This window comes from Vulpes vulpes, chromosome 6 (assembly GCF_048418805.1).
Source record: "Vulpes vulpes isolate BD-2025 chromosome 6, VulVul3, whole genome shotgun sequence".
Classification (NCBI taxonomy): Eukaryota; Metazoa; Chordata; class Mammalia; order Carnivora; family Canidae; genus Vulpes; species Vulpes vulpes.
This window is the reverse complement of record NC_132785.1, coordinates 75,022,799-75,046,825: the sequence shown is the minus strand read 5'-3', so window position 1 is coordinate 75,046,825 and position 24,027 is coordinate 75,022,799. Positions and strand designations below refer to the sequence as shown.

General features: G+C 37.5%; 2 protein-coding genes across 8 annotated transcripts in view; one reads left to right on the top strand and one right to left on the bottom strand.

The window, feature by feature from the left end:
- The window catches only part of PRORP (protein only RNase P catalytic subunit), a 133,123-nt gene extending 132,118 nt beyond the window's left edge, over positions 1-1,005 (bottom strand). For all 3 annotated transcript variants that reach the window (XM_072761414.1, XM_072761415.1, XM_026018997.2), the window contains exon 1: positions 320-1,005. The gene's annotated coding sequence lies outside the window, so the exon portion shown is untranslated. The remainder of the gene's footprint in view (positions 1-319) is intronic.
- On the top strand, positions 767-23,519 carry PPP2R3C (protein phosphatase 2 regulatory subunit B''gamma). 5 transcript variants are annotated; one of them, XM_026018999.2, is made up of 13 exons: positions 767-1,684; positions 5,434-5,561; positions 7,780-7,884; positions 8,481-8,593; positions 9,508-9,605; positions 11,096-11,166; positions 13,055-13,187; positions 13,578-13,633; positions 13,711-13,786; positions 14,639-14,775; positions 16,867-17,004; positions 19,482-19,541; positions 22,906-23,519. In XM_026018999.2, the coding sequence occupies exons 2-13, from the start codon at positions 5,469-5,471 to the stop codon at positions 23,092-23,094; spliced, it is 1,269 nt and encodes a 422-aa protein (XP_025874784.1). In that variant the 5' UTR covers positions 767-1,684; positions 5,434-5,468; the 3' UTR covers positions 23,095-23,519. The 5 variants fall into 5 exon arrangements, with proteins under 5 accessions (XP_025874784.1, XP_025874783.1, XP_072617519.1 ...); XM_026018998.2 differs by having other exon boundaries at positions 984-1,161; XM_072761418.1 differs by lacking the exon at positions 7,780-7,884 and having other exon boundaries at positions 1,027-1,161.
- The last annotated feature ends 508 nt before the right edge of the window (positions 23,520-24,027 follow it).

Sequence of the window (24,027 nt, the reverse complement as noted above, 5' to 3'; positions counted from 1 at the left end):
CACGACTGCCCCTGAAAAGAGGCAGGATCCCATGGGATCTTGCTGAAGGAGGGGCGCAAAGTCGAAAACCCCTACCCGGCGTTCCCAACCCCACACCTAGGAGCAGCAAGGGCAGCGGCAAAAGTCAAAAATCTAGGGGCCCTGGGCCGGCATAACAACCCCAGCAAGCCGCCAAACGCGTCAGGTGAGGATATGAGGGCGAGGGAGATGGGGAGAGAGCCGAGCCAATAATTCAAGTAAGGAAGATAGGTCTACGAAGGGCACTGCCGGCCGTGTAGGGACAGATCACAAACGAAGTTCACTCCGATCAACAACTCACCTCCGCGCTCACGTTTAAAGCAACCATAAGCCCCGCGGGACTACCGCGTCCACAATGCACAGCGAGGGCTCCGGCGACCGGAGAGTGGCTGAATCACACGCAGGCGCTCCGCCGGGCCGGATGGCGATTAAAAAAAAAAAAGAAGAAAAAAAAGGAAAGACAATTTTGAAGGTTTTGGCAGAAAGGGCTGTTGAAGACGTCTACTATGTACAAGGAAACTTTAGGACTTCTAGGGATCCGCAATGAGCAAGGAAAATAAATTGTCACTGAGGAGGGCACTTGACGGGATGAGCACTGGGTGATATGCTATATGTTGGCAAATTCAACTCCAATAAAATAAATAAATAAACTGCAAAAAAAAAAAAAAAAAGAAAGAAAAAAAATTTGTGAAGCAAGAAGTCTCTTCCATCCGGCCGGAAACACCAAAGGACTTCTGAGTCACGTGGTACACACGCGCCAACGTCCCAAGTTAGAGAAATAAAACGCGGGTTTCCTTATCTTGCACCTTTAAAATTGGACTTGGTGAAGTTTGGCCCTGCCTCAGAGAAGATCATTTTTTCCCATCTGTTTCAAGTCGGCTTTCCCTGCGGGTAACGTGATGGCCGTATTCTCTGCAGCGGCTGTCACCGGTTCTTGCCTCGTTAGCCGACTTCCGCCCATGCCCAAGATGGCGGTTGAGCGTTCCTGACCTTTACGGGGCTGGGCAGTGATTGCTGTCTGAGCTAGTAGGGGGTGGAGCGGTTAGTAAACAGCAAATGCAGGAGCTGCTGCGCGGGAGTCAGCCATGGACTGGAAAGAGATTCTTCGCCGGCGGTTAGCGATGCCCAACACCCGTACAAACAGTGAGTTTGAGAGGGGCCGCTCTGGGAGATAGGCCGGCCGTAAACTCCTGAGGGAGATCCGGGAGGAGAAGCTACTGGGAGCCGCACTTTACGCTTCTGTGAAAGCTCCCTTGACAAAGGCAGATGGGACGTGGCTAAGGGGCACTGAGAGGTTTGACCCAGCCTTACCGGGAGGAGGATTCCGGAATGAAGAAGAGCTATCATACCACTCACGTGGCTTTGACTTCGGCTTTTGAGGAATAATTGAGAACCCTGCTTCCAACAGCTCTTCGATCCTACTACAACCTATAATCCATTGGTCTTACGCCTTTTTACTCTCACACTTTTCACTTCCCTTATCCATTTTAGATTCCATAATTTATTTTTCCTTATTCTTTTCCTTCTCCTTCACACTGGCTTGTTAACCAGCCGGGTTAAAACTATCTTTCTCATTCCACACGTGCCCTTGGGACAGCCAAAAGTGGCTGGAGAAAAACGGAACCATGGACAATTGCCTCACTTTGAATTCATGTCCACTAACCACGTAAGTGTTTCAGTTCTTTATTGACACATATTCCACATTTCCCTATTCATTCTCCTCTACTCTGAGGCAGTTCTCATCTTCCAGACCTCCAGTTCTTCGGTATGTCCTACCTACTCCTTGTTTTCAGTTGATGAACTTGTGTATGTATTTGAGAAAGTCGAAGCAAAGAAAACCCTCACCTGTTCCACGTAACCATTTCTGTCAGCCCTTTCACCACCATAGATGCCTGTAAACTCTGCCTTTTCTGTTCAAAATGAACTGTCCACACTCCTGTTTGAGACAATTCCTCCACTCCAACACTAGATACTGTTCCCTTTCTTTTATCCAGTGACTTCACTGTCTTATCTTTTATGTATCATCAAATCTTCCTCCTGTACTGGATCATTTCCATCAGCTCTGACAAACTATAATAATTCCATGTAAAAAAAATCATTTCATTTCACATCTCCAGTTTTTGCTGCATTTTTCTGCACTCCTTATAGGAAAACTTATCCAAAAAGTCACGTGTATTTGTACTCTCTCCTCTTCTTCACTCTTAAATCCTCTCTATGTTTGTGCCTGTTATATGCCAAGAACTTTTTTAGGCTATAGGAGTAAACAAAACAGACAAAAGTCCTTGTGGAACTTAAGCTTTAGTGTTGGGAGAGATAAAATAGTAAGTAAATCATTTAGGTTGTACAATGTGTATTTAAGGCTTTTCCTTCATTGGTATGCTAGATCCCCTTTTTGCCTACTTGAAGATATACTCCTACAGTTGTCCCCTCTCTCCTGCATCAATTTTTCTTCCCCAGTCAGCCCTGTTAGTGTATGAATATGGTGGTGTTTCTCTCACCTTAAAGAAACTTTCTTGTCTTTATTTCGGCCTCTAGCTCTGCCTCATTTCCCTGCTCCCCGCCTTACACCAATGCTTTGTTAAAAGGATTGTTGCTTAAATCTGTGCTGTTTTTGTCAGGATCATCAGTGATCTCCATTGTTGTTCCAGTGGTCGGTGTTTAGTCCTCACTTTACTTGACCAGCCAGCAGTCCCTGCCAGGGATTGAGTTGTTCACTCTCCTCCTAAACATCCTTTCCTCTCTTGGTTTCTGGGTGACTTAACTCCTTTAGTTTTCTTCCTACCCCACCAGCCAGCCATCTCTTCTCAGTCTTTGTGTTTTCTTCTCCCCAACAGCTTAGCATTGAAGTGCCCAAGAGCTATCTACACTCACCTTCATGGTGAAATTAGCCATTCATTCTTACAGCTTTAAATACCGTATATTTATTTTTGTCTCCTAAATTTTTGTCTGTTTTCCAAATGCCAGATTCATATATCGTAATTGCCTACTTGACATGGCCACTTGGTTCTAATAGGTATCTTAATCTTAACTTGTCCAAAACTGAACTCCTGCTCTCCTTTCTAAGTTGCTCACACATAGCTTTCCCCATATGCTCAGGTCAAAACCTTTGGAGATCTCAACTGCTCTTTTTCTCTGATATCCACATCCTGTGTGTCTGAAAATCCTGAGACTTAAAAGAAAATATAACCAGAGTATTTACTCCCAAACCACTTCATTGCAGTCACCCTGGTCCAGGCCACCACCATCTGTCACCTGGATCACTGCCTTAGCCTTCTAATTGCTTCTGGTTGCTCTCTTCCTCACCAGAATAAAAGCCACTGTCTTTCTAATGACCTAGTGGCGTTTACTCCTGTTATCTGCCTTCCCTCATCTACTCTTTCTTCTGCCTCATTCTGCTGTAGCCACACTGGCTGCCTTCTTCCTTGGATACACCAGGCACACTCCTATCTTAGGATCCTGGCACTGGCTATTTCCTTGCCTGGTACGTACGCACATCTCCATTTACCTGGATCACCTGCTTCCTTACCTTCTTCGGTTTTTTTTGCCCCATTACATCTCAGTGAGGCTTTCCCTGACACTCTGTTGAAAGCTGTATGTAAGTATGGACACATGTGCACACATCCACTCATACATATACATGTGTGTCCCTAGAATATGTTGGATGGAAAAGAGTGAAATCATGAAAACTGCTCTTGGGATTTGGGCTTGGGTGACTGGATAAATACAATTAACTGGGGATAGAAATACGAAATTAGAAGAAGAGTAGTAAGGTGAGCAATGTATGTTAGATGTGTTGGGAGTGTGAGGATGAAAATATTTTGTTTTGAATGTATGAGTTTAGAGTTCAAGAGCAATGTCTGGGGGCACCTGGGTGGCTCAGTGGTTGAGCATCTGCCTTTGGCTCAGGTCATGATCCTGGGGTCCTGAGATTAAGTCCCACAGCAGGCTCCCTGCAGGGAGCCTGCTTCTCCCTCTGCCTGCCTCTCTCTGTGTCTCTTGTGAATAAAATCTTAAAAAAAAAAAAAAAAAAAGCAATGTTTGGGGTAGTGACATATATTTGGGACTTAGAAGTCAAACTACAAAAGTTGAAATGAGGAAGAAAGATTAACAAAAAGGGAATGGCCAGAAAATGAGAGAATCAACAGTGCAGCCTAAGGTTACAAATTAATATGGCACTGTGGCAGAAATGTGGGCATAATAGAGGTTTAGGGCAACAGCTATAAGCATGTTGGAAGGAAGTGAGACCAGGAAGTGGAAAATAAACTATTAAGAAAATAGGTCACAGAATTGAAGATTGCATTGAGGCTGAAGTGTAGCTATTATGACAAGTTTTGAATTGCCAGGGAAAAGAATTATCTGAGTATATTTGAGTTTAAGATTTTATTTTATTTAAGTTCAGGACAGCCTGGGTGGCTCATTGGTTTAGCGCCACCTTCAGCCCAGGGCCTGATCCTGGAAACCCGGGATCAATTCCTACGTCAGGCTCCCTGCAGGGAGCCTGCTTCTCCCTCTGCCTGGGTCTCGGCCTTTCTCTTTCTGTGTGTCTCTCATGAATAAATAAAATCTTAAAAAAAAAAAAAAAAAAAAGATTTTATTTAAGTTCAGTATATTTAGGAGCAGATAAGACCTGTGGTCTTGCCATGGAACCAAGTGACAGAGGTGACCCCTCTTCAGAGTTGAGGTGTCAGTTATTCACAAATGTTTATCCTTTCTTGACGAGTGCAGGACCTTGAGGTGAAGAACACTGTGTGCCAGTGCACTGGACTGACTAAATGAGACAGCTGTAGGCCAGCAGCAGGCGGGCTGGAGGGTAAGAGCATCCTGAGGTGTATGCTTCAGATGGAAGGTAGAGGAACAGTGATTGCGAGGCTGAAACTTCATGAGGTCAAGGCCTATGTCTGTTTTCTCACCACGCTAGCCCCAGTACCTAGGAATGTTCTGTACATAGTAGGTACTTAGTGGTATTTTGATGGAATAATCATGAATGTGCCAGAGGTCTGTAAGAGAGGTAGTGACTTGAGGAAGAGACAAGTATAGAGGTAAAAAGAAGTGGAGGGAGCAACTAAGATGTGGTTGAAGATGCAGGGGAGGTTTGTGATTCTTGGTGTTTCAAGATAGATGTTCAGTGTATAAAGACAATTTTGAACGTCTTTTTTGCACCTTAATTACATGATAGTAAAAACTGATTTTAAGGGACACCTGGGTGGCTCACTTAGTTGGGTGTCCAACTCCTGATTTCAGTTCAGGTCATGATCTCAGGGTCTTAAGATGGAGCCCACATCAGGCTCCGCACTGGGTGTGGAGACTGCTTAAGGTTCTCTCTTTGCTTTTCCTCCTCCCTGCTCTCTATAAAAAGCTAAATAAAAATAATGATTTTAAAAGTGCTTTTCCCCCTTTAACTTGTTTTGTTACCAGGAAAAAAAAGTGAACAAGAATTAAAAGATGAAGAAATGGATTTGTTTACCAAATACTACTCAGAATGGAAAGGAGATAGAAAAAACACAAATGAATTCTATAAGACCATTCCCCGGTTTTATTATAGGGTAAGTGGTATCTAAGCAAATGTCTCACAAAGTTTATAACTGAAAAGTAACTTTTAAAATGGGATCAGAATCTTTTTATATAAATAAATAGAGAATTATAATTTAAATTTTGTATATTTCATTGTAGTTGATCTTATTGTTTTGGAATTGGTAAAATCTCAAGTTGTGATATAAATCAGTGTAAGAACACAAAGTTGTTACTTGGCCCCCTTTGAATTAGAGGCCTTTCCTTCCTGATTTTTCTTAAGATATTAGTAGTAGGTATTCTGTTGGATTTTGTGTCAGGCTTTTCAAAAGACAGGTTTACTGGGCTGATCACCATTTTAACTTTGTCTTTTACCCATGTTCTAAGGTGTAATACATTTTGCTGAAGTTTAAACTGAAAAATAGATTAAAATGGAAAACTTGAAGAGTTATACTTAATTATATTTCCTTTATTAAACCATAAAGAAGTCTTTAAAAAAAAGAGAACGGGAAGATCTTAAGAAAGTTACTTACATAAACCTGAAATTGAAGACTACTGAAAAGAATAAGACCTATTTAGTATTATGTAAAATGTGACCAGAATGGAAAGTTAACTGTGGAATTTTAGAGGAGTGTCTCTTAAACTTGTTACCTTCTAAACTCAATTATAACATTATTTACAAAGAAAGTAACCAAAAGGAAAAAAAAAAAGAAAGTAACCATTGTTTTACTTGCATTTAGGAGCAATGTATTAATATAAGTGAATTATCTAAATAGTTATAACTTACTTCTTCAAGAACCAGCCTTTTCCAAATGAACCATTTTTATTGGAAACCTTTCTGTAATACCGTTTCCCAGTCTTTTAAGAATTACAGGACCAGGGGCACCCAGCTGCCCCCAGGTCGGTAGAACATGTGACTTGATCTTGGGGTTGTGAGTTCAAGCCCATGTTGAGTGTAGAGATTACTTAATAATAAAATCTTTAAAAGAAAAAAAGAATTATATGACTAATCCACGTTGTCATGGAAAAGAGAAAAAACAGCTGATACTTTCCCATAACATTGCACAAAGATATAAATATTTCTAAATGAATCCTTCTCCATACTTCTGTGCATGTGTGTATTTAACAACAATGGAATCATATCATATGTACTTCTGCTTTATGTGTTTCACATTTTCTTATAAAGTTAACTAAACAACTGAAATTTTTTAATAGTTTGGGGGAGCAGGAAGGGAATTGACATTTATTGATTGCCAGTGTACTTCAGAGCACTTTATATTCATGATCTCATTTAATCAGGATTATGAAATAGTATCTTACTAACCCAGAAACAGCCCTTAGATGTTGACATGACCCTATTTCTGAGCCTAAGACTCAACTTTCCTGTACTTCCAGTACCAACCTTTTCCCCACTTCTGTCTCTTCCTTCTCTTTGTGACCTCTTCCAGATCCCACATGATTTCCTGGCTGTAGAGGTAGATTTATGGGATGTTCTTTCTGTTTCTTCTTCTGTCTTCCCACTGCTTTGGAGAAACCACCTACCATCTTTGGTTACCACGTCTCTCCTTGGCTGATTAGCTGGTTGACTAGGCACCAGAGCACCATCACAGTCTCAGCTCCAGCCTTACCTCCTAATGCTTCCTCTTTTCCATTCCTTTTGATGGGAGGGATGGCTTCTTAGGTCTTGGAAATGAAAGAACCAATTTGGACTGTGGCTACTTAGTCACATTTAATAGGACAGAGATATAGACTAAGAAGAAATAAATCCTTGAAGCAAATTGAAGTCAAGCTGGAATGAGTCATTTTAAAGCCCTGTTTACAGAAATCACTCCAGTGGGCAGACCCTCTGCCTAGGAGGTGAACATAATAGACCCTGCCTTGACTGTCTCCAAGAAGTAAGGTCATTCAAGCTCAAAGCCATATTTGCTAAGACCATCTATCTTCAGTTAGTCCTAACATAATTCCATGTCAGTCTAAGGTTATAGTGAAAAGAGTACTCTAAGAATTTAAGATGAAACTTGGGCTCTTTCCAGGCAGGGATCTGGCCTTGCTGATCATTGAATTCTCTGTGGATTTCTTTTAGTTAAATGAACTTTTTAAATGAATGATAACCTGAAGTTAAGCAAAACTGATATACAAAAAGTAATTTGAGGCAGTGCAATATATAGTTATTTTATGAGGCCGGATATATTTTACACGATCCAATAATAGTATAGAATTTAAGTGTAGAAATTAACTCTAGTGTATTTTTAGCTGCCAGCCGAAGATGAAGTCTTACTACAAAAATTAAGAGAGGAATCCAGAGCTGTCTTTCTACAAAGGAAAAGCAGAGAACTGTTAGATAATGAAGAATTACAGGTAAGAATAGGATTAAAGATTGCTTTGGAGGTTAGCCATTTCTTTATTTGTACTAAAGTCATAGAGGATCTCAGGATGTCTTAATGGAGCCACTACTGGAGAGTGGGTGAATGCACCGGCCCTTGTGCAATGATTCCTACCAAAATCATCTACAGAGCTTGCCTGTGCACCATCTCCTAAAGATACTGTGTTTTGTTTTGTTTTGTTAAGTCCCTAGGTGCCAAAGTCGAGAACCACCACTCTAGGCTCAAACTTCAGGGGTTCACATCCTAGCCATGCTCTGTGATCTTGTGCAATGGACTTAACATTTCTGTGCTTCCATTCTCTTCTGTTACATGGATAACAGTATTTATCTGCATCAAGTAGATATATGGATTAAAAAGGTACCATATGTGAAAACTTTAAACTTAGTCATTCAATAAACACCAGCTATTTGTATTATGTTATTAGTAATCAAAAGGATAATAGGGAATGAGATTCATCTTAGTCTGATAGCAGAGATTTAATATTATCATTTTAATGGAAATAACACATTTTACGAATGTTAAATTTTGTTTTGTTAACTGTAACATTTTCATTTTTGCAATTCTCCTAAGAACTTATGGTTTTTGCTGGATAAGCACCAGACACCACCTATGATTGGAGAGGAAGCAATGATTAATTATGAAAATTTCTTGAAGGTTGGTGAAAAAGCTGGACCAAAATGCAAGTAAGAATAGTATAATTAACAAAGGGGTATGTTAAGCATTCTAAATGCATGAAATAAATGTCAATGAAAATATAAGTCCCTGAGTGGCGCAGCGGTTTGGCGCCTGCCTTTGGCTCAGGGCGCGATCCTGAAGACCCGGGATCAAATCCCACGTCGGGCTCCCAGTGCATGGAGCCTGCTTCTCCCTCTGCCTGTGTCTCTGCCTCTCTCTCTCTCTCTCTGTATGACTATCATAAATAAATAAAGAAAGAAAGAAAGAAAGAAAGAAAGAAAGAAAGAAAGAAAGAAAGAAAGAAAGAAAGAAAGAAAGAAAATATAAGTCAACAGTGTTGACAATTTGAGTCCATTTGAGTTATAAGTGAAATTTAATAAAATTATTTAGTCAAGAAAATTACATTGGTATGAAGTTATGAAAAGAAACAATAGCTTATAATATAGTATATTTTTATACTACACAGCTACATATACAGTACATTTATTTACAACAGTATATGCTTTTACTCTTTTTTGGATTTTTTTAACCTTTTGTTCTTTAGATGATAAAATTCGAAGATGTATGACTTAATGTATGACTTAATGTTTTAAGTTTTGAACTGTGGTTCTCTCTTTGAATTTTTTCATTTTGATTTTTTTTTTTTTTAAGATTTTATTTATTTATTCATGAGAGACAGAGAGAGAGAGGAAGAGATGTAGGCAGAGGGAGAAGCAGGCTCCTCATAGGGAGCCCGATGTGGGACTCGATCCCCAGACTGGGATCACGCCCTGAGCCAAAGGTAGACGCTCAACCGCTGAGCCACCCGGGCGTCCCCCATTTTGATTTTTAATTGTTTGAATTCATGTTCTTGTTTGCTAATTCAGTATAGAAGTCATTTTTATATTATGTTGGCAGATTAATCTTTATTTCCTTTCCTTAGGCAGTTTTTCACAGCAAAAGTCTTTGCTAAACTTCTTCATACAGACTCTTATGGAAGAATTTCTATCATGCAGTTCTTCAATTATGTCATGAGAAAAGGTGATTTCATTTTTATTGTGTTTAAACTCTAATCTGGGAATCAATGAGGTTTTGGTACATGCTTTTACAGTATTCCTTTTATGTGAAACAACTCTCTTGGTAAGTTTGAATAAATAGCAGAATTTTTCTTTTCTTTTTTTTTTTTTTTTTTTTTTTTTTTTTTTTGCGAGAGAGCACACATTACCCAGCATGGGGAGAGGTATTGGAACAGAGGGAGAATCCCAAGCAGACTCCGTGCCCAGAAGGATATCACAACCCTGAGATCATAACCGGAGTCAGAATAAGGAGTTGGATACTTAACTGACTGAGCCCCTGAATAGTAGAATTTCTTATCTTTTGACCCAGATTTTTTTATTATTATTATTTTGATTGTCCTAGAACTTACTAGAGCTGAGATTTTCTACTGTAAATTTGGGTTCATTATTCTAAACCATTATTACAAAACCAAAACATGTATCCTAAATATACTAGCTAAGAGCTATATATCAAAAACTGAAGAGTTTTAATGTAATTGGCTAGTAATTCTATTTTACCAATATACAGTTGACCTTTGAAGGGGTTGGGACACTGACATCCTGTGCAGTAGAAAATCTGAGTATAAGTTTTGACTCCCCAAAAACTCTTAATAGCCTGTTGTTGACTGGAAGTCTTACGAATAACATAAACAGTTGATTAACACATGTTTTATATGTTATACATATTATATACTATATTCTTACAATTAAGTAAGCAAGAGAAAAAGTTATTAAAATTGTGAGGTGGAGCACCTGGCTGACTCAGTCAATGGAGCATGCAACTCTTGATCTCGGGGCTCGGAGTTTGAGCCCCACATAGAATGTTGAGATTACTTAAAAAGAAAAAGAAAGGAAGGAAGAAAGAAACAAACAAACTCATAAGGAAGAAAAAATATATTTACAGTACCATACTGTACTTATGGGAGGGGGGAGGACGTGTATAAGTTGACCCACACAGTTCAAACCTGTATTGTTCAAGGGTCAGCTGTATTACAGGTTGAGTTGCCTGAGAGGATAGTTCCAAACTCAGAATTGTAGCATCAGATTCAAGGAGCTTTTATTAAACAACCTGGAGTTACGATTCCTATGAGTTCCATAATGATCTGTGAAGTCAATGTGTACCATCTTTAATTTTTAGTCAGAGTAATTAACCTCAGTAGAGTAAGAATAAATGCACCTTTATTTATAGGCATAACATTACATTCACTGTCCCTTTCTGGTGGAACACCAAGTTTAGTGGGTAAAGAATATTTTCAGGGGCATCAATTTTATTGTCACTTTAGGCAGTGTAGAATTATTGATATCTGCCATTAATCCTCTGGTCTATTTTGTTACAAATAACTTTGGGGTTACTGAATAAGTAACATGTGTGAAGAAGTATGTTTGTAGAGTTATTAGTTTGTCCCACTAATCTAGCTGTTTATCTCCTTTTATGGTAAAGGACAGGTATTAAAATTGCATCTTCTTTATTATCAGTTTGGCTTCATCAGACAAGAATAGGACTCAGTTTATATGATGTTGCTGGACAAGGGTACCTTCGGGAATCTGTAAGTATTTGCCTACTTTAGTAACTACAATAGACACCAAAATTTTAACAGTAGTTATCACTGCCTGTTGGGATTACAGGTGATTATTAGTTTTTGTTTCTCTGCTTTTGTTTGTTTTTACAAATAATGTGTTACTAAAAATCTTTTAAAATGTATATTGACCACAAAAAAATATATTGACCACAAAAATTCCTTTTTAGATTTTTCCTCCAACTTTTAAAAACAGCTTTTCAAAGGAGAAAATAAAAAGAATGTAATGTTTTAATAGGATTAAAAACCATTGAAGAAACAGAGGAAAACTATTGGTTACTCATAAGTATTATAAATGTTAGGGCCAGGAATTTTTCAGGCTGACAAAGAAAGTTTGATAATGCTTAATAAGAGAATATAAAATAGGCCACGATTTCCCAAACTCTCAATTCATGGGGCCCTTAGCATCTCAGTAATTTTTGCATAGTGCCTCTAAATCAAAAGAAATACCTAAAAGTTCCATTTGTTAGTTCTAAACAATTTAGTAAGTATTCATTAAGATTATTACTATATTAGCCATTTGAAGAAAAATACACATAAGTTGAAAGTAAGTCATATTTTTGCTTCATTCTTAAATTACAAATACTAATGGAATCTGTGCCCAGGGGGCACACTGTATGGCCAGTCAAACCTGGCAGTTAGATTGAATAGTCATCCTCCCTTCCTGTTTGTGTAGTACTTGCTTTGTTCCACACGTTTGTGTAGTACTTGCTTTGTCACAGGAACCGTCAAGAACCTACCTTTGCAAAGATTGATGTCATCAAAAAGCATCTATCTCGGGCAGTCCCCGTGGCGCAGCGGTTTAGCGCCGCCTGCAGCCCAGGGTGTGATCCTGGAGCCTCAGGATCGAGTCCCACATCGGGCTTTCTGCATGGAGCCTGCTTCTCCCTCTGCCTGTGTCTCTGCCTCTCTCTTCCCTCTCTCTGAATGAATAAATAAATAAATCTTTAAAAAAAAGAAAGCATATATCTCCATTAGTGTTGAAAATGTGAACTACTTTGAGCTCGTAGCTCTAGCTCATGGCAACATATATTGATTGTGTACTCTCTGGCAGATGTCACTGTTTTTTAAATATCCTGCTGCACCCCTATGAGTTTACTGAAGCATTCCTGGGGAACAATTTGGGAACTGTCAGTTTAGCCTTCACATTGCTGGTGGGAGTATAAAATGGAGGTGGCCTTTTTGGGGGAGGTGGGAAGTTTGCCAGTGCCTGTCAGAATTATAAACAGGCACATTCTTTGACTTAGCAATATCACTTACAAAAATTATATCCATATTCTCTCATAACATCTATGAATGAAAAATTATCTTGGTGCCCTTATAGTATTATTTTTAATATTGCAAAAGATTAGAAAGAACCTAAATGTCCATCAATAGGAGACTAGTTAAATGGATTATAGTACCTCTAAACAGTGAAATAATACATAGCTATTTTTAAAAAAGAAGTCCTTTTTTTTTAAAAAAAGATTTTATTTATTTATTTGACAGCACAAGCAGGGGGAGCGGCAGAGGAAGAGGGAGAAGTAGGCTCCCTGTTGAGCAGGGAGCCAAATAATGGCCTCAATCCCAGAACCCTGGGATCATGACCTGAGCCACCCAGGCACCCCTTTTTTGTTCCTTTTGAATTTGGAATTATGTAAAATGTATTGCTCATTCAAAAATGTTAAAATTGAAATAAAAAGCAAATTGGTAAAACGTAATATTAGTTTTTACCACTAACAATAGTTAGATTTTATCATTAATATATTATTAATAACTGGATACTTTTTGGGATTGAAATCCAACATTCGAGTATCTAATGAAGAAACAAGATCAGACAGTTAACACTTTAATGTCTTGATTTTTTTTGTTCTTTCAGGACTTAGAAAACTACATACTGGAACTTATCCCTACCTTGCCACAATTAGATGGGCTGGAAAAGTCTTTTTACTCCTTTTATGTTTGTACAGCAGTTAGGAAGTTCTTCTTCTTTTTAGACCCTCTGAGAACAGGTAAAAGAAATTCTTAGATATTAAAAAGATATTATTTAAATCTCAGTAACTAGAGAAAAGTCTTGAAAATGTCATTTTTCTAACACATCGTCTTTAATATGTAAAGATCTTTTATGATTTACTTGCACCAACTAGAACCAGCCATGTCACCTAACCTCTTAGTTTCTTCATCTCTAAAGTAATGTACAAACTGGATAACCAATGGATCCTTCCAGTTCTAAGCAGCCAGTTATTCTGATATGATTTGTTATCCCTGATATGTAATATACTGGAGACTTGTTCTCGATGAGAAATATGAAGGCTTAAGAGGTCAATTGTGTGATTACTCTTCTAAAATAATACCTTTATAAAATTTTCCTCTTTTTTTAAAATTGTGTTTTTTCTTTAAAGGGAAGATTAAAATTCAAGATATTTTAGCATGCAGCTTCCTAGATGATTTATTGGAGGTAAGTCTGTTTTTTAAATACTTAATTATATTACTTGACAGTTACTATCTTCTAATTATATCTCTGTGTTTATTTAGTTAAGGGATGAGGAACTGTCCAAGGAAAGTCAAGAAACTAATTGGTTTTCTGCACCTTCTGCCCTAAGGGTATATGGTATGGTTCCTGTCATAATTCTAAAATTTGAATGATCCATTCCTCAGTTAATTAGTATTCAAAGGACAGTTTTATACACAAGCTAGTTTACCTTAGGATGAAAGTATTCTAGTTACCTTAAGAGCTAATATTTTATTTTATTTTATTTTATTTTATTTATTATTTTATTTTATTTATTCATGAGAGACAGAGAGAGAGAGAGAGACAGGAGAAGGGAGAAGCAGGCTCCATGCAGGGAGCCCAACATGGGACTCGATCCCGGGACTCCAGGATCACACCCTGGGCTGAAGGCAGCGCTAAACTGCTAAGCCACCAGGGCTGCCCAAGAGCTAATATTTTAGATTACTAAAATTTACTTGTCATTTTCTTACTCTTTAATAGAACATACAGAATGTAATTATCTTGCATTGTGATAAAATGCCACTGCTATCAGTGTCCACAGTGGCAGGTATTCTAAGGATTGTTTCCTTTTTCCTTTAATTTTATTAGAGTGCTACATTCTTATGTTGGGTGGCCTTCTGACTCATCTTGGCATCCTTCATCTCTCAAGAGCCAGCATTTCAGTGCTTTTTATTGACTCCTGTTTAATTTTGAAACCTAGGAAAGTACTAAAAGGTTGCAAACTGAAAACAAATAATGATGGAAATAGCCCCAAAGGTCATGGCTTTATGCAAAGCTTAAGGGGTGTTGTGATAGAGAGTACAGGGATAACTGATCTTAGGGCACTACCCTAATATAGTTTGAAAACCAAAGTATTAACCAATAAAAAGAACTTTTTGTATTTATTCATTTGTCCTCTAATTAGAATTTTATTTTGGTCATAAATATCTTTTTACCATTTTTCTTCCCAAGGCCAGTATTTGAATCTTGATAAGGATCACAATGGTATGCTCAGTAAAGAAGAACTCTCCCGCTATGGAACAGCAACCATGACCAACGTCTTCTTAGATCGCGTTTTCCAGGAGTGTCTGACTTATGATGGAGAAATGGTAGTAGTTTAAATCTCTGATAATTTTTAAAAATTTAGGCTCCCACAGTTTCCACAAACCTTTTTCTTGATGTGATTTTATACCAGTATCTTTTTTATATCAACATTTTTTTATACCAGTATCTTTAAAAACCTGAACTAATCAAATTGTGAGTTTTGGAGTCCTTGATCTTAAGGTAAATTTACTTAAAAACATAGTCTCAGGACAAATATAAAATTTGTATATTTTGTTCATTATCAGTGTATCTCTTTTTTTAATGTTTCAAGTTTTATTTAAATTCCAGTTAGTTAACGTATAGTATAATATTAGTTTCAGATATAGAACTTAGTGATTCGGGATCCCTGGGTGGCGCAGTGGTTTAGCGCCTGCCTTTGGCCCAGGGCACGATCCTGGAGACCCAGGATCGAATCCCACGTCGGGCTCCCGGTGCATGGAGCCTGCTTCTCCCTCTGCCTCTCTCTCTCTCTCTCTCTCTCTGTGACTATCATAAATAAATAAATTAATTTTAAAAAAAAAATTAAAAAAAAAAAAAAGAACTTAGTGATTCATCACTTAATACAACTGTAACCCAGGGCTCATCCCAACAAGTACTCTTCTTAATGCCCATCACTCATTTAGCCCATCTCCCCTGCCCACCTCCTCTAAGAAGTATGGATGGCGGGGGGGGGGGGGGGGGGGGGGGGGTGAAATCTGAAGTTGGCAAATCCTTGACTGTTTTCAGGATAGGTACACTATCTGACCACAGATGCTGTGATTTAAATCTAAGAATCAGGTTGTATTACTTTCTGAAAGTGGGTATATTAGCAGCTGCTGATTAACATGCACCTGCCCTTTTATCACAACAATGCTACTATAGTTAAGGAAGTTCTAAATAGCATCTTAAAATCACCATCCTTGTTATTAAAAACGTGTTAAAGATGTGATAAATTAGGCAGCCTGGGTGGCTCAGCAGTTTAGCTCCGCCTTCAGCCCAGGGCCTGATCTAGGAGATCAAGTTCCAAGTCAGGCTCCTTGCATGGAGCCTGCTTCCCCACCCTGACTGTCTCTACCTCTACCTCTCTCTCTCTCTCTCTCTCTCTCTCTCTCTCATGAATAAATAAAATATTAAAAAAAAAAAGATGTGATAAATTGCCAAACCAATGATATGTAAGAAATGGTCATATTGTCAGAAAAGAATTGGGGTTTTATGTTTTATCACTTGAACAGCCATTTTCTAAAGAACACCATTTTTAGCCAGCAGTATAGGAAAAGAGGGAACAGGTGCAGAAATTCTGCTTTGTGACTCCTATAGCTGTCTATAGTCGACAATGAAGAACTTGTAGTAAAAAAAAAAAAAAAAAAAGAAGAACTTGTAGTATGCTAATGACTTCTGGCCAATACAGTCACAACTGTACAGCTACAACTTTGGATGGACCTAGACCATGATGAGCCTTTATACTGCAATTTATGCAAAAAGGAATTCTTAATGTTAGCCTAAAAAAATACTTACAAGAATATAAAATTTTTTCTTAGTGGAATCTCCAGTGTTCTTTTCACTATGCAAAAAAAGTCATCTGAGTATCCCTTTTTTGTAGAGAAAACTTGCTATATTCTCTTCATGTCTTTCTAGCTTTCATTTGTGTTTTGCCTTTTTTTGGGTGAGAAAAGTTTCAGTTCACTGTAGAGTATTGGGTAGTCTTAAGATGGCTTCTTACTGGAAATCATCTGATTTTAAAATGTTTAAATAAATTTCAAAATAACTATTTAAATATTCTCTTCATTCCAGATGAACTTTTTTTCCCCCAAACTGACCACACTGAAATGAAGATACTAATTTAGTGGCATTATGTAATAGTTTAGTTGCTGTCTTGTCCATTTCAAAGGCATGATAAAATTAAGTTACTCCTTAAGACAGCAACTCTCTCATAAGAAAATGTATCCCTAGAACTGTCCTGTATAGATTAACTGCTATGTAGAATTTTTAGAAACCAAGTATACAAATGAATATCTCATTTCATATTTTAAAAATTGCCATCTTTGATTGTAATACAGCTTCAAATCACTATTCACTTGAAAAGTTAATTCCAAAGAAGGCTATTCTTTTCTTTATAGGATTATAAGACCTACCTGGACTTTGTTCTTGCGTTAGAAAATCGAAAAGAACCTGCAGCTCTGCAGTATATTTTCAAATTACTTGATATTGAGAACAAAGGATATCTGAATGTCTTTTCACTTAATTACTTCTTTAGGGTAAGTCTCATTTCTGTAAATGAGTCATTGTTCCTTAAGATATCTTACATTTTTTATTTAAATTATCTACTTAGTAGCAATTTTATCTAACTTGTGATGTTTAAATTTAATAAAAAGGTTTAGTAACAGATTTTATTATTAATATTTTTAAGTAGGCTCCATGCATGCCCAGCATGGAGTCCAACATGGGGCTTGAACTCCTAACCCTGAGATTGAGACCTGAGCTGAAATCGAGAGTCGGACACTTAATTAACCTACTAAGCCTCACAGGCACCCCAATTTACTAGCAGATTTTAGAAGAAAATCAAGTCTTTTTTTTTTCTTCTATTTTTAAAAAATATAAATAGACTAAAAGTTGATTTGATTAGTTGTAGAACACAAAAGTGTAAAATATGTGTCGGGCTATACTGGCCATTGGAGACTGAGACATACATGAGAAAGTCTGTGCTTTTGTGATCAAAACTAGTATGTAAAATCCTTCAGAAGCTTCAATTAAACAGTTCAGAAAAGGTAGAGGTTTTGCAGACTTTGGTAGTACTATTAAACGCTGTGCTACAAAATAAAAATTACTTATTGTAATTTAAAATTATTGCATGCTGCATTTCAGCATGAAAACAGATTTGCTAAAGTGCTTATTTTGTGAATAACATGATGAGTCTTGAAGGAAATTTTACTGTATCTTATCTGATAAGCATTCAGATACACAAAGTATAAAAGTAGGAATGACTGCCCTTTTAATATAAATCATTTCCTAAATCTGGTGACTTCTCTGTTTGGTGGCATAGTTTTATACGGTAGTATTTCACTCTCTCATCTTATTTCTATAGCTAATTTTTAGAAGACTGATTTTTATATGGTTAACACAACAGTAGGGAGAAATGACTTTTTTTAAACAAAAATGACATTTTCACATCTTTGTCATGAAACATTTTTCCCCAGAGGCTTTTCCTTTTCCATTTAAAAATCTGGGATGCTTTAGGGGTGCCTGAGTGGTTCAGTTGGTTAAGCGTCTACCTACAGCTCAAGTCATGATCTCAGGGTCCTGGCATTGAGCCCCACATTGGGCTCCCTGCTCAGTGGAGAGCCTGCTTCTCCTCTCCCTCTGCTCTTCCCCTGCTTGTGCTCTCTGGCTAGCACGCACGTACTCTCCCTTTCTGTTAAATAAATAAATAAAACCTTAAAAATTTTAAAAAATTAAAATTTGGGATACTTTAAAAATAACTATTTGGTTTCTATGTTTCATAGTATATAAAATTCATAGTTTCATGTTAAATTCTGTAAACTTCCAAAATGATTTCCTAGGTAGTAATGACTATAAACATTAGGATAAATTACAATCACAGTATTAGGATACATTTTTTAAAAATTCAATCGGTGGCCAGTCTGAGAATACCAACTCCATATGGATGTCTCACTTTAGGCAGACCTATTAAATGAAAATTCAGTTTTAGAAAAACAAATATATTTTGGAAATTACTCAATCCTCTCACATAAGAATTTCTTTACAGTATCTTAGAATATTAAATTTTGTTTTCAAAATATTTTATACATGAATTTATTTTATCAAAGTATTTTGGCTTGATTGTATGGATTAAGGTAAGGACTTACTGGTGCTGAGTCCTGCAGTCGTAAGCTGTTCATAGAATGTTTGTACATCAGTATCCCAGTGATAAAGGCTGGCCCAGCTCATGCACTCTAGATCCTATCTCTAGGTCTACTATACTAGTAGCTGTGAGTATATACTCAGATTCTCACCTACTTCAAAGAGATTCCCTATGCACACAGTGATATCAGTGGCACCACATACAGAGTAGCTGCATCTGCAACATATTTGACTATTTACCAAGAATTTTAAGCTGCACATTTTCTAGTGAATGACTCTTGCCTAAAATACTTATTAGTCCAACTGGATCACAGTAGTTTCTTCTATTAGTGGGTTGTTTGGTGGGGGGGAGGGGTGGGGGGGTCTTGTTTTTTTGTTGTTTTTGTTAAAGGTTATAAAAGAGAGTCTGAGGGAGGCTTACCTCCACTTTTTCTGTCAACTACAAGGCAAAGTATAGGGTGGGAGGCAGAGGTGGCAGATTGGGTATCTTAAAGAATGGTGAAGGTATGAACAACATTCCTGGAAAATGCAAGAATTGGGCATAACAAAATAATTGCTAGGCCATGTAAAGACCCATCTGGGGTTGGAGACCATTCCTATATAGTAGCAATAATCTGCGGTCTTGTATACATTTTTCTGGAATTCTTAATAGCAAGATAAAGATCTAGAAAGGTTGATGGTCACACTGATCATTGTTTAAGTTTTGCTAACTGAATATGAAGCAAGGTCAAGGAAGCTGGGAACATTAGCAAGAGTGGTCAAAGTGATAAGGCTTGTGGTCTGATAGGAAAGGAAGTGGGACTAGAAAGGGGACATGGGACAGGAAGGGGGTTGTTCTATTTTTTTATTTACAGACTTATTTCTACCCATACAGGCCATACAGGAACTAATGAAAATCCATGGACAAGATCCTGTTTCATTTCAAGATGTCAAGGTTACCTTTTCTTTAAGTATTAAGCTCTACACCCAGTGTGGGGCTTTTGGACTCTCCCGATACTAAGATCAGGCACCGCATGCTCTACCGACTGAGTCAGCCAGGCACCCCCTACCTTTTCTTACATAATACCTACCAGTTTGGGCACCAGTTGATTTATGGCTCAGGTCATGATCTTGGGGTCCTGGGATTGAGCCCGCATCAGGCTCTATCTGCTCCCCCCTTCCCTCTCATGTGCGCACGCACACACTCTCTAAATAAATCTTTTAAAAAATAACATACACAATACCATAGAATCATGTATATTAAATGAAATTTTGTAAGAAAGAAACCTAGAATATGAAGTACTGAACCAAATCAAGTATTTGCTGTTACTTGTTCTGAATCTGTATTCAAATCATTAGAAATGCAGACCACACCTGGACTAATGATTTGTATAGTTTATAATTTTAGCATTGTCAGACTATTTTTCATGGAAGCATTCATTCATTTTGATTGAAAATGAAGAGAATCAGTAGAGCCTGCATCCTTTGGCAGCCTATTCCAGTGTAAAATTCATTTTTATCTTGGTAACTACACTTGACCCTTAAAACAACATGAGAATTAGGGGCAACCACCACCCACATGCTGTTGAAAATCCATGTAAAACTCCCCAAAAACTAGTTACTCATAGCTTGCTGTTGACTGGAAGCCTCAAATAAACAGTAACATAGTTAACAACACATTTTATATATGTTTTATATACTATATTCTTAAAAATAGAGCTTGAGAAAGAAAATTATAAGGAAAAGAAAATGCATTTACAGTATACTGTATTTATAAAAAATATCCATGTTTTATTGGACCCATGCATTTCAGACCTGTGTTTGCAAGGGTCAGCTATATTTAGGTTTGGGTACTTTTAAAATTTACTTCAAAGGTCTTGCTTGCTTGCTTGCTTGCTATTATTAAGGAGATACCAATCCTACAATATGAAAACTACCACTATTTGAAACACATGCTAATACTTCATTTTAATAGTCGGACTTCTAGCTGTGAAAAACATACAGTGTCCAGTAGAGATTTAGGTTAAATAATGTAATAAAATAACCCATCCAGTTTTAATTAAGTGTAAGATAAAGGGCTGTTATGGTTTAATATAAATGAGACAAATCTGAAGCTATGCAATAGGCAACCTAAGAACTAGTAATTTTAAATTGACTCTAAGCTTGAAAAGGAAGTTTCATAAACATACAAGACTAAAAGCTTGTACCTTTAATTTACCTGAATTGTTTTAATCTTTTTTTTTTTAAAAAAGATTTTACTTATTTTTCAAGAGAAAGTGCACAAGCAGGGGAAGGGAGAGTGACAAGCAGACTCTGTGCTCAGTGCAGAGCTTGGTCTTATGACACTTAGACCATGACCCGAGCCGAAATCAAGAGTCAGATGCCCAACTGACTAAGCCACCCAGGCACCTCAAATTGTTCTTTTTAAAATATAATTTGCCTCCTTAAATGCTACTAAATCCTGAGTAATTTTACTACAAAAAGATTAGAAAACATATACCGAATTCCTTATAAATACTCCTACAGTATACCTCAAAGTAGAGAAGTTTTTCCATCTGTTCCAGTAAATTTTAGCATAATTTTATGGTCATTCTGGATGATTAATTCTTTAAAACTGAACCTCCCCCACCAACCACCCATTTTAGATCCAGAGTATAAAAGGTTGACATCTATATTGGAAATGAAGCTTTGTCACTGTCTTGGCTTTGGAAGCTGAGTTTGCACTTAAAGCAAGACCTTGCTTTACCACCAATTAGAAGACAGTAAAAAAGTTTTAAGATACTTAACACATATTCAAAGAACAGTGCATTAGTTTTGCCACTAATTAGCTATGCTAGCTTGGATTAAAGTCTGAACCTCAGTTTTTTGTTTTGTTTTGTTTTTTAATTTTTTTTTTTTTTTATTGGAGTTCAATTTGCCAACATATAGCATAACACCCAGTGCTCATCCCATCAAGTGCCCGGTCACCCCACCCACCTCCCTTTCCACCACCCCTTGTTTGTTTCCCAGAGTTAGGAGTCTCTCATATTCTGTCTCCCTTTCTGGTATTTCCCACTCATTTTTTTCTCCTTTCCCCTTTATTCCCTTTCACTATTTTTTATATTCCCCAAATGAATGAGACCATGTTTGTCCTTCTCTGATTGACTTACTTCACTCAGCATAATACCCTCCAGTTCCATCCACATTGAAGCAAATGGTGGGTATTTGTCGTTTCTAATGGCTGAGTAATATTCCATTGTATACATAGACCACATCTTTATCCGTTCATCTTTCGATGGACACCAAGGCTCCTTCCACAGTTTGGCTACTGTGGACATTGCTGCTATAAACATCGGGGTGCAGGTGTCCCGGCGTTTCACTGCATCTGTATCTTTGGGGTAAATCCCCAGCAGTGCAATTGCAGGGTCATAGGGCAGATCTATTTTTAACTTTGAGGAACCTCCACACAGTTTTCCAGAGTGGCTGTACCAGTTCACATTCCCACCAACAGTGCAAGAGGGTTCCCCCTTTATCCACATCCTCTCCAACATTTGTTGTTTCCTGTCTTGTTAATTTTCCCCATTCTCACTGGTGTGAGGTGGTATCTCATTGTGATTTTGATTTGTATTTCCCTGATGGCCAGTGATGCGGAGCATTTTCTCATGTGCTTGTTGGCCATGTCTATGTCTTCCTCTGTGAGATTTCTGTTCATGTCTTTTGCCCATTTCATGATTGGATTGTTGGTTTCTTTGCTGTTGAGTATAATAAGTTCTTTATATATTTTGGATACTAGCCCTTTATCTGACAGGTCATTTGCAAATATCTTCTCCCATTCTGTAGGTTGTCAGTTTTGTTGACTGTTTCTTTTGCTGTGCAAAAGCTTTTTATCTTGAAGTCCCAATAGTTCATTGTTTCTTTTTTTAGATGAGGGATAGCTATTACATACCTAAGGAATCCTCCAATAAAATTGTGATTGTACATAGAGAAAAGGAGACTGCCTGTGTATGAATTAGCAGGAAAAAAAAAACTACAAAAAAAAATTTTACATAAACTCAAGTGCCAGCGTTGAATTTCACATTACTATATGGTAGAAATTTAGTGGGTCAGATACCAGATTTTTTTTTTTTTTAAGATTTATTTATTCATGAGAAACACACACACACACACAGAGGCAGAGTCGCAGGCAGAGGGAGAAGCAGGCTCCATGCAGGAAGCCTGATGTGGGGCTCGATCCCGGGTCCCTAGGATCAGGCCCTGGGCTGAAGGCGGCACTAAACTGCTGAGCCACCTGGGCTGGCTGATAACAGATTTCATTGTGTTTTTTTTTTTCTCTCTCGCAGGATGAAATCTTTGACATGGTTAAACCAAAGGATCCTTTGAAAATCTCTCTTCAGGATTTAATCAACAGTAATCAAGGAGACACAGTCACCACCATTCTAATTGATCTGAATGGCTTCTGGACTTACGAGAACAGAGAAGCTCTTGTTGCAAATGACAATGAAAACTCTACAGACCTTGATGATACATGATCTCTCAAAGACTAGACTGTTCCTTAAGATAAGCTTGAATGTTCCACGTAAAACCTTTTAAGCACAATTCTTAGAAACAGCTTAAATAAAACACTCCATATGCCTATGGAACACAGCAAATGTTCTGGTTATTGGAATTTTGCTTGTGGTAGTTTGGAAGCAATAGGACCAAATATTGTTTTAGGAGGTAATAAGTTCTTGGTCCATTTAGCTCAAATATGGCAAAAAGGTAGAATCCATTCAAATATGTATAATCTTTAGAAATAAAGGAAGTTTTCATGGGATATTTCTGACATGAGACATTAAGAATTTAAATACTTGAAGGATAGTTTATATGTGGTCATTTAACCTGAGTCTTCTAAAGTATTATCTGTATCATAGATTATAAACTTCCCATTCGTTAGAATAAAGCCACTTCTGGATTAGATGTGTTTAAAGATGATATTTCTTTTTGGAGGATGTTTCAATAAAAATATTCAAGTTAATATTTTACATTAAAATCACTGGTACAGGGGATCCCTGGGTGGCGCAGTGGTTTAGCGCCTGCCTTTGGCCCAGGGCGCGATCCTGGAGACCCGGGATCGAATCCCACGTCGGGCTCCCGGTGCATGGAGCCTGCTTCTCCCTCTGCCTATGTCTCTGCCTCTCTCTCTCTCTGTATGACTATCATAAAAAAAAATAAATAAATAAAATTAAAAAAAAAAAAAGAATTTGACTTTAAAAAAAAAAATCACTGGTACAAAAAAAATCTGTCTAATACCAGTGTTACATTTTTTCAAATTTATTTTATTTATTTTTTTTATGGTTACATTTTATAAGACTCAACTCCAGTTTGTTAAGGAATTTTGTTAGAGAATGTTTTAATTCAGTGTAAAGGTTCTCAATTATACTCTTCTGTTTCATTTTTTTTATGAGAAGAAAGATTAGAAGAGG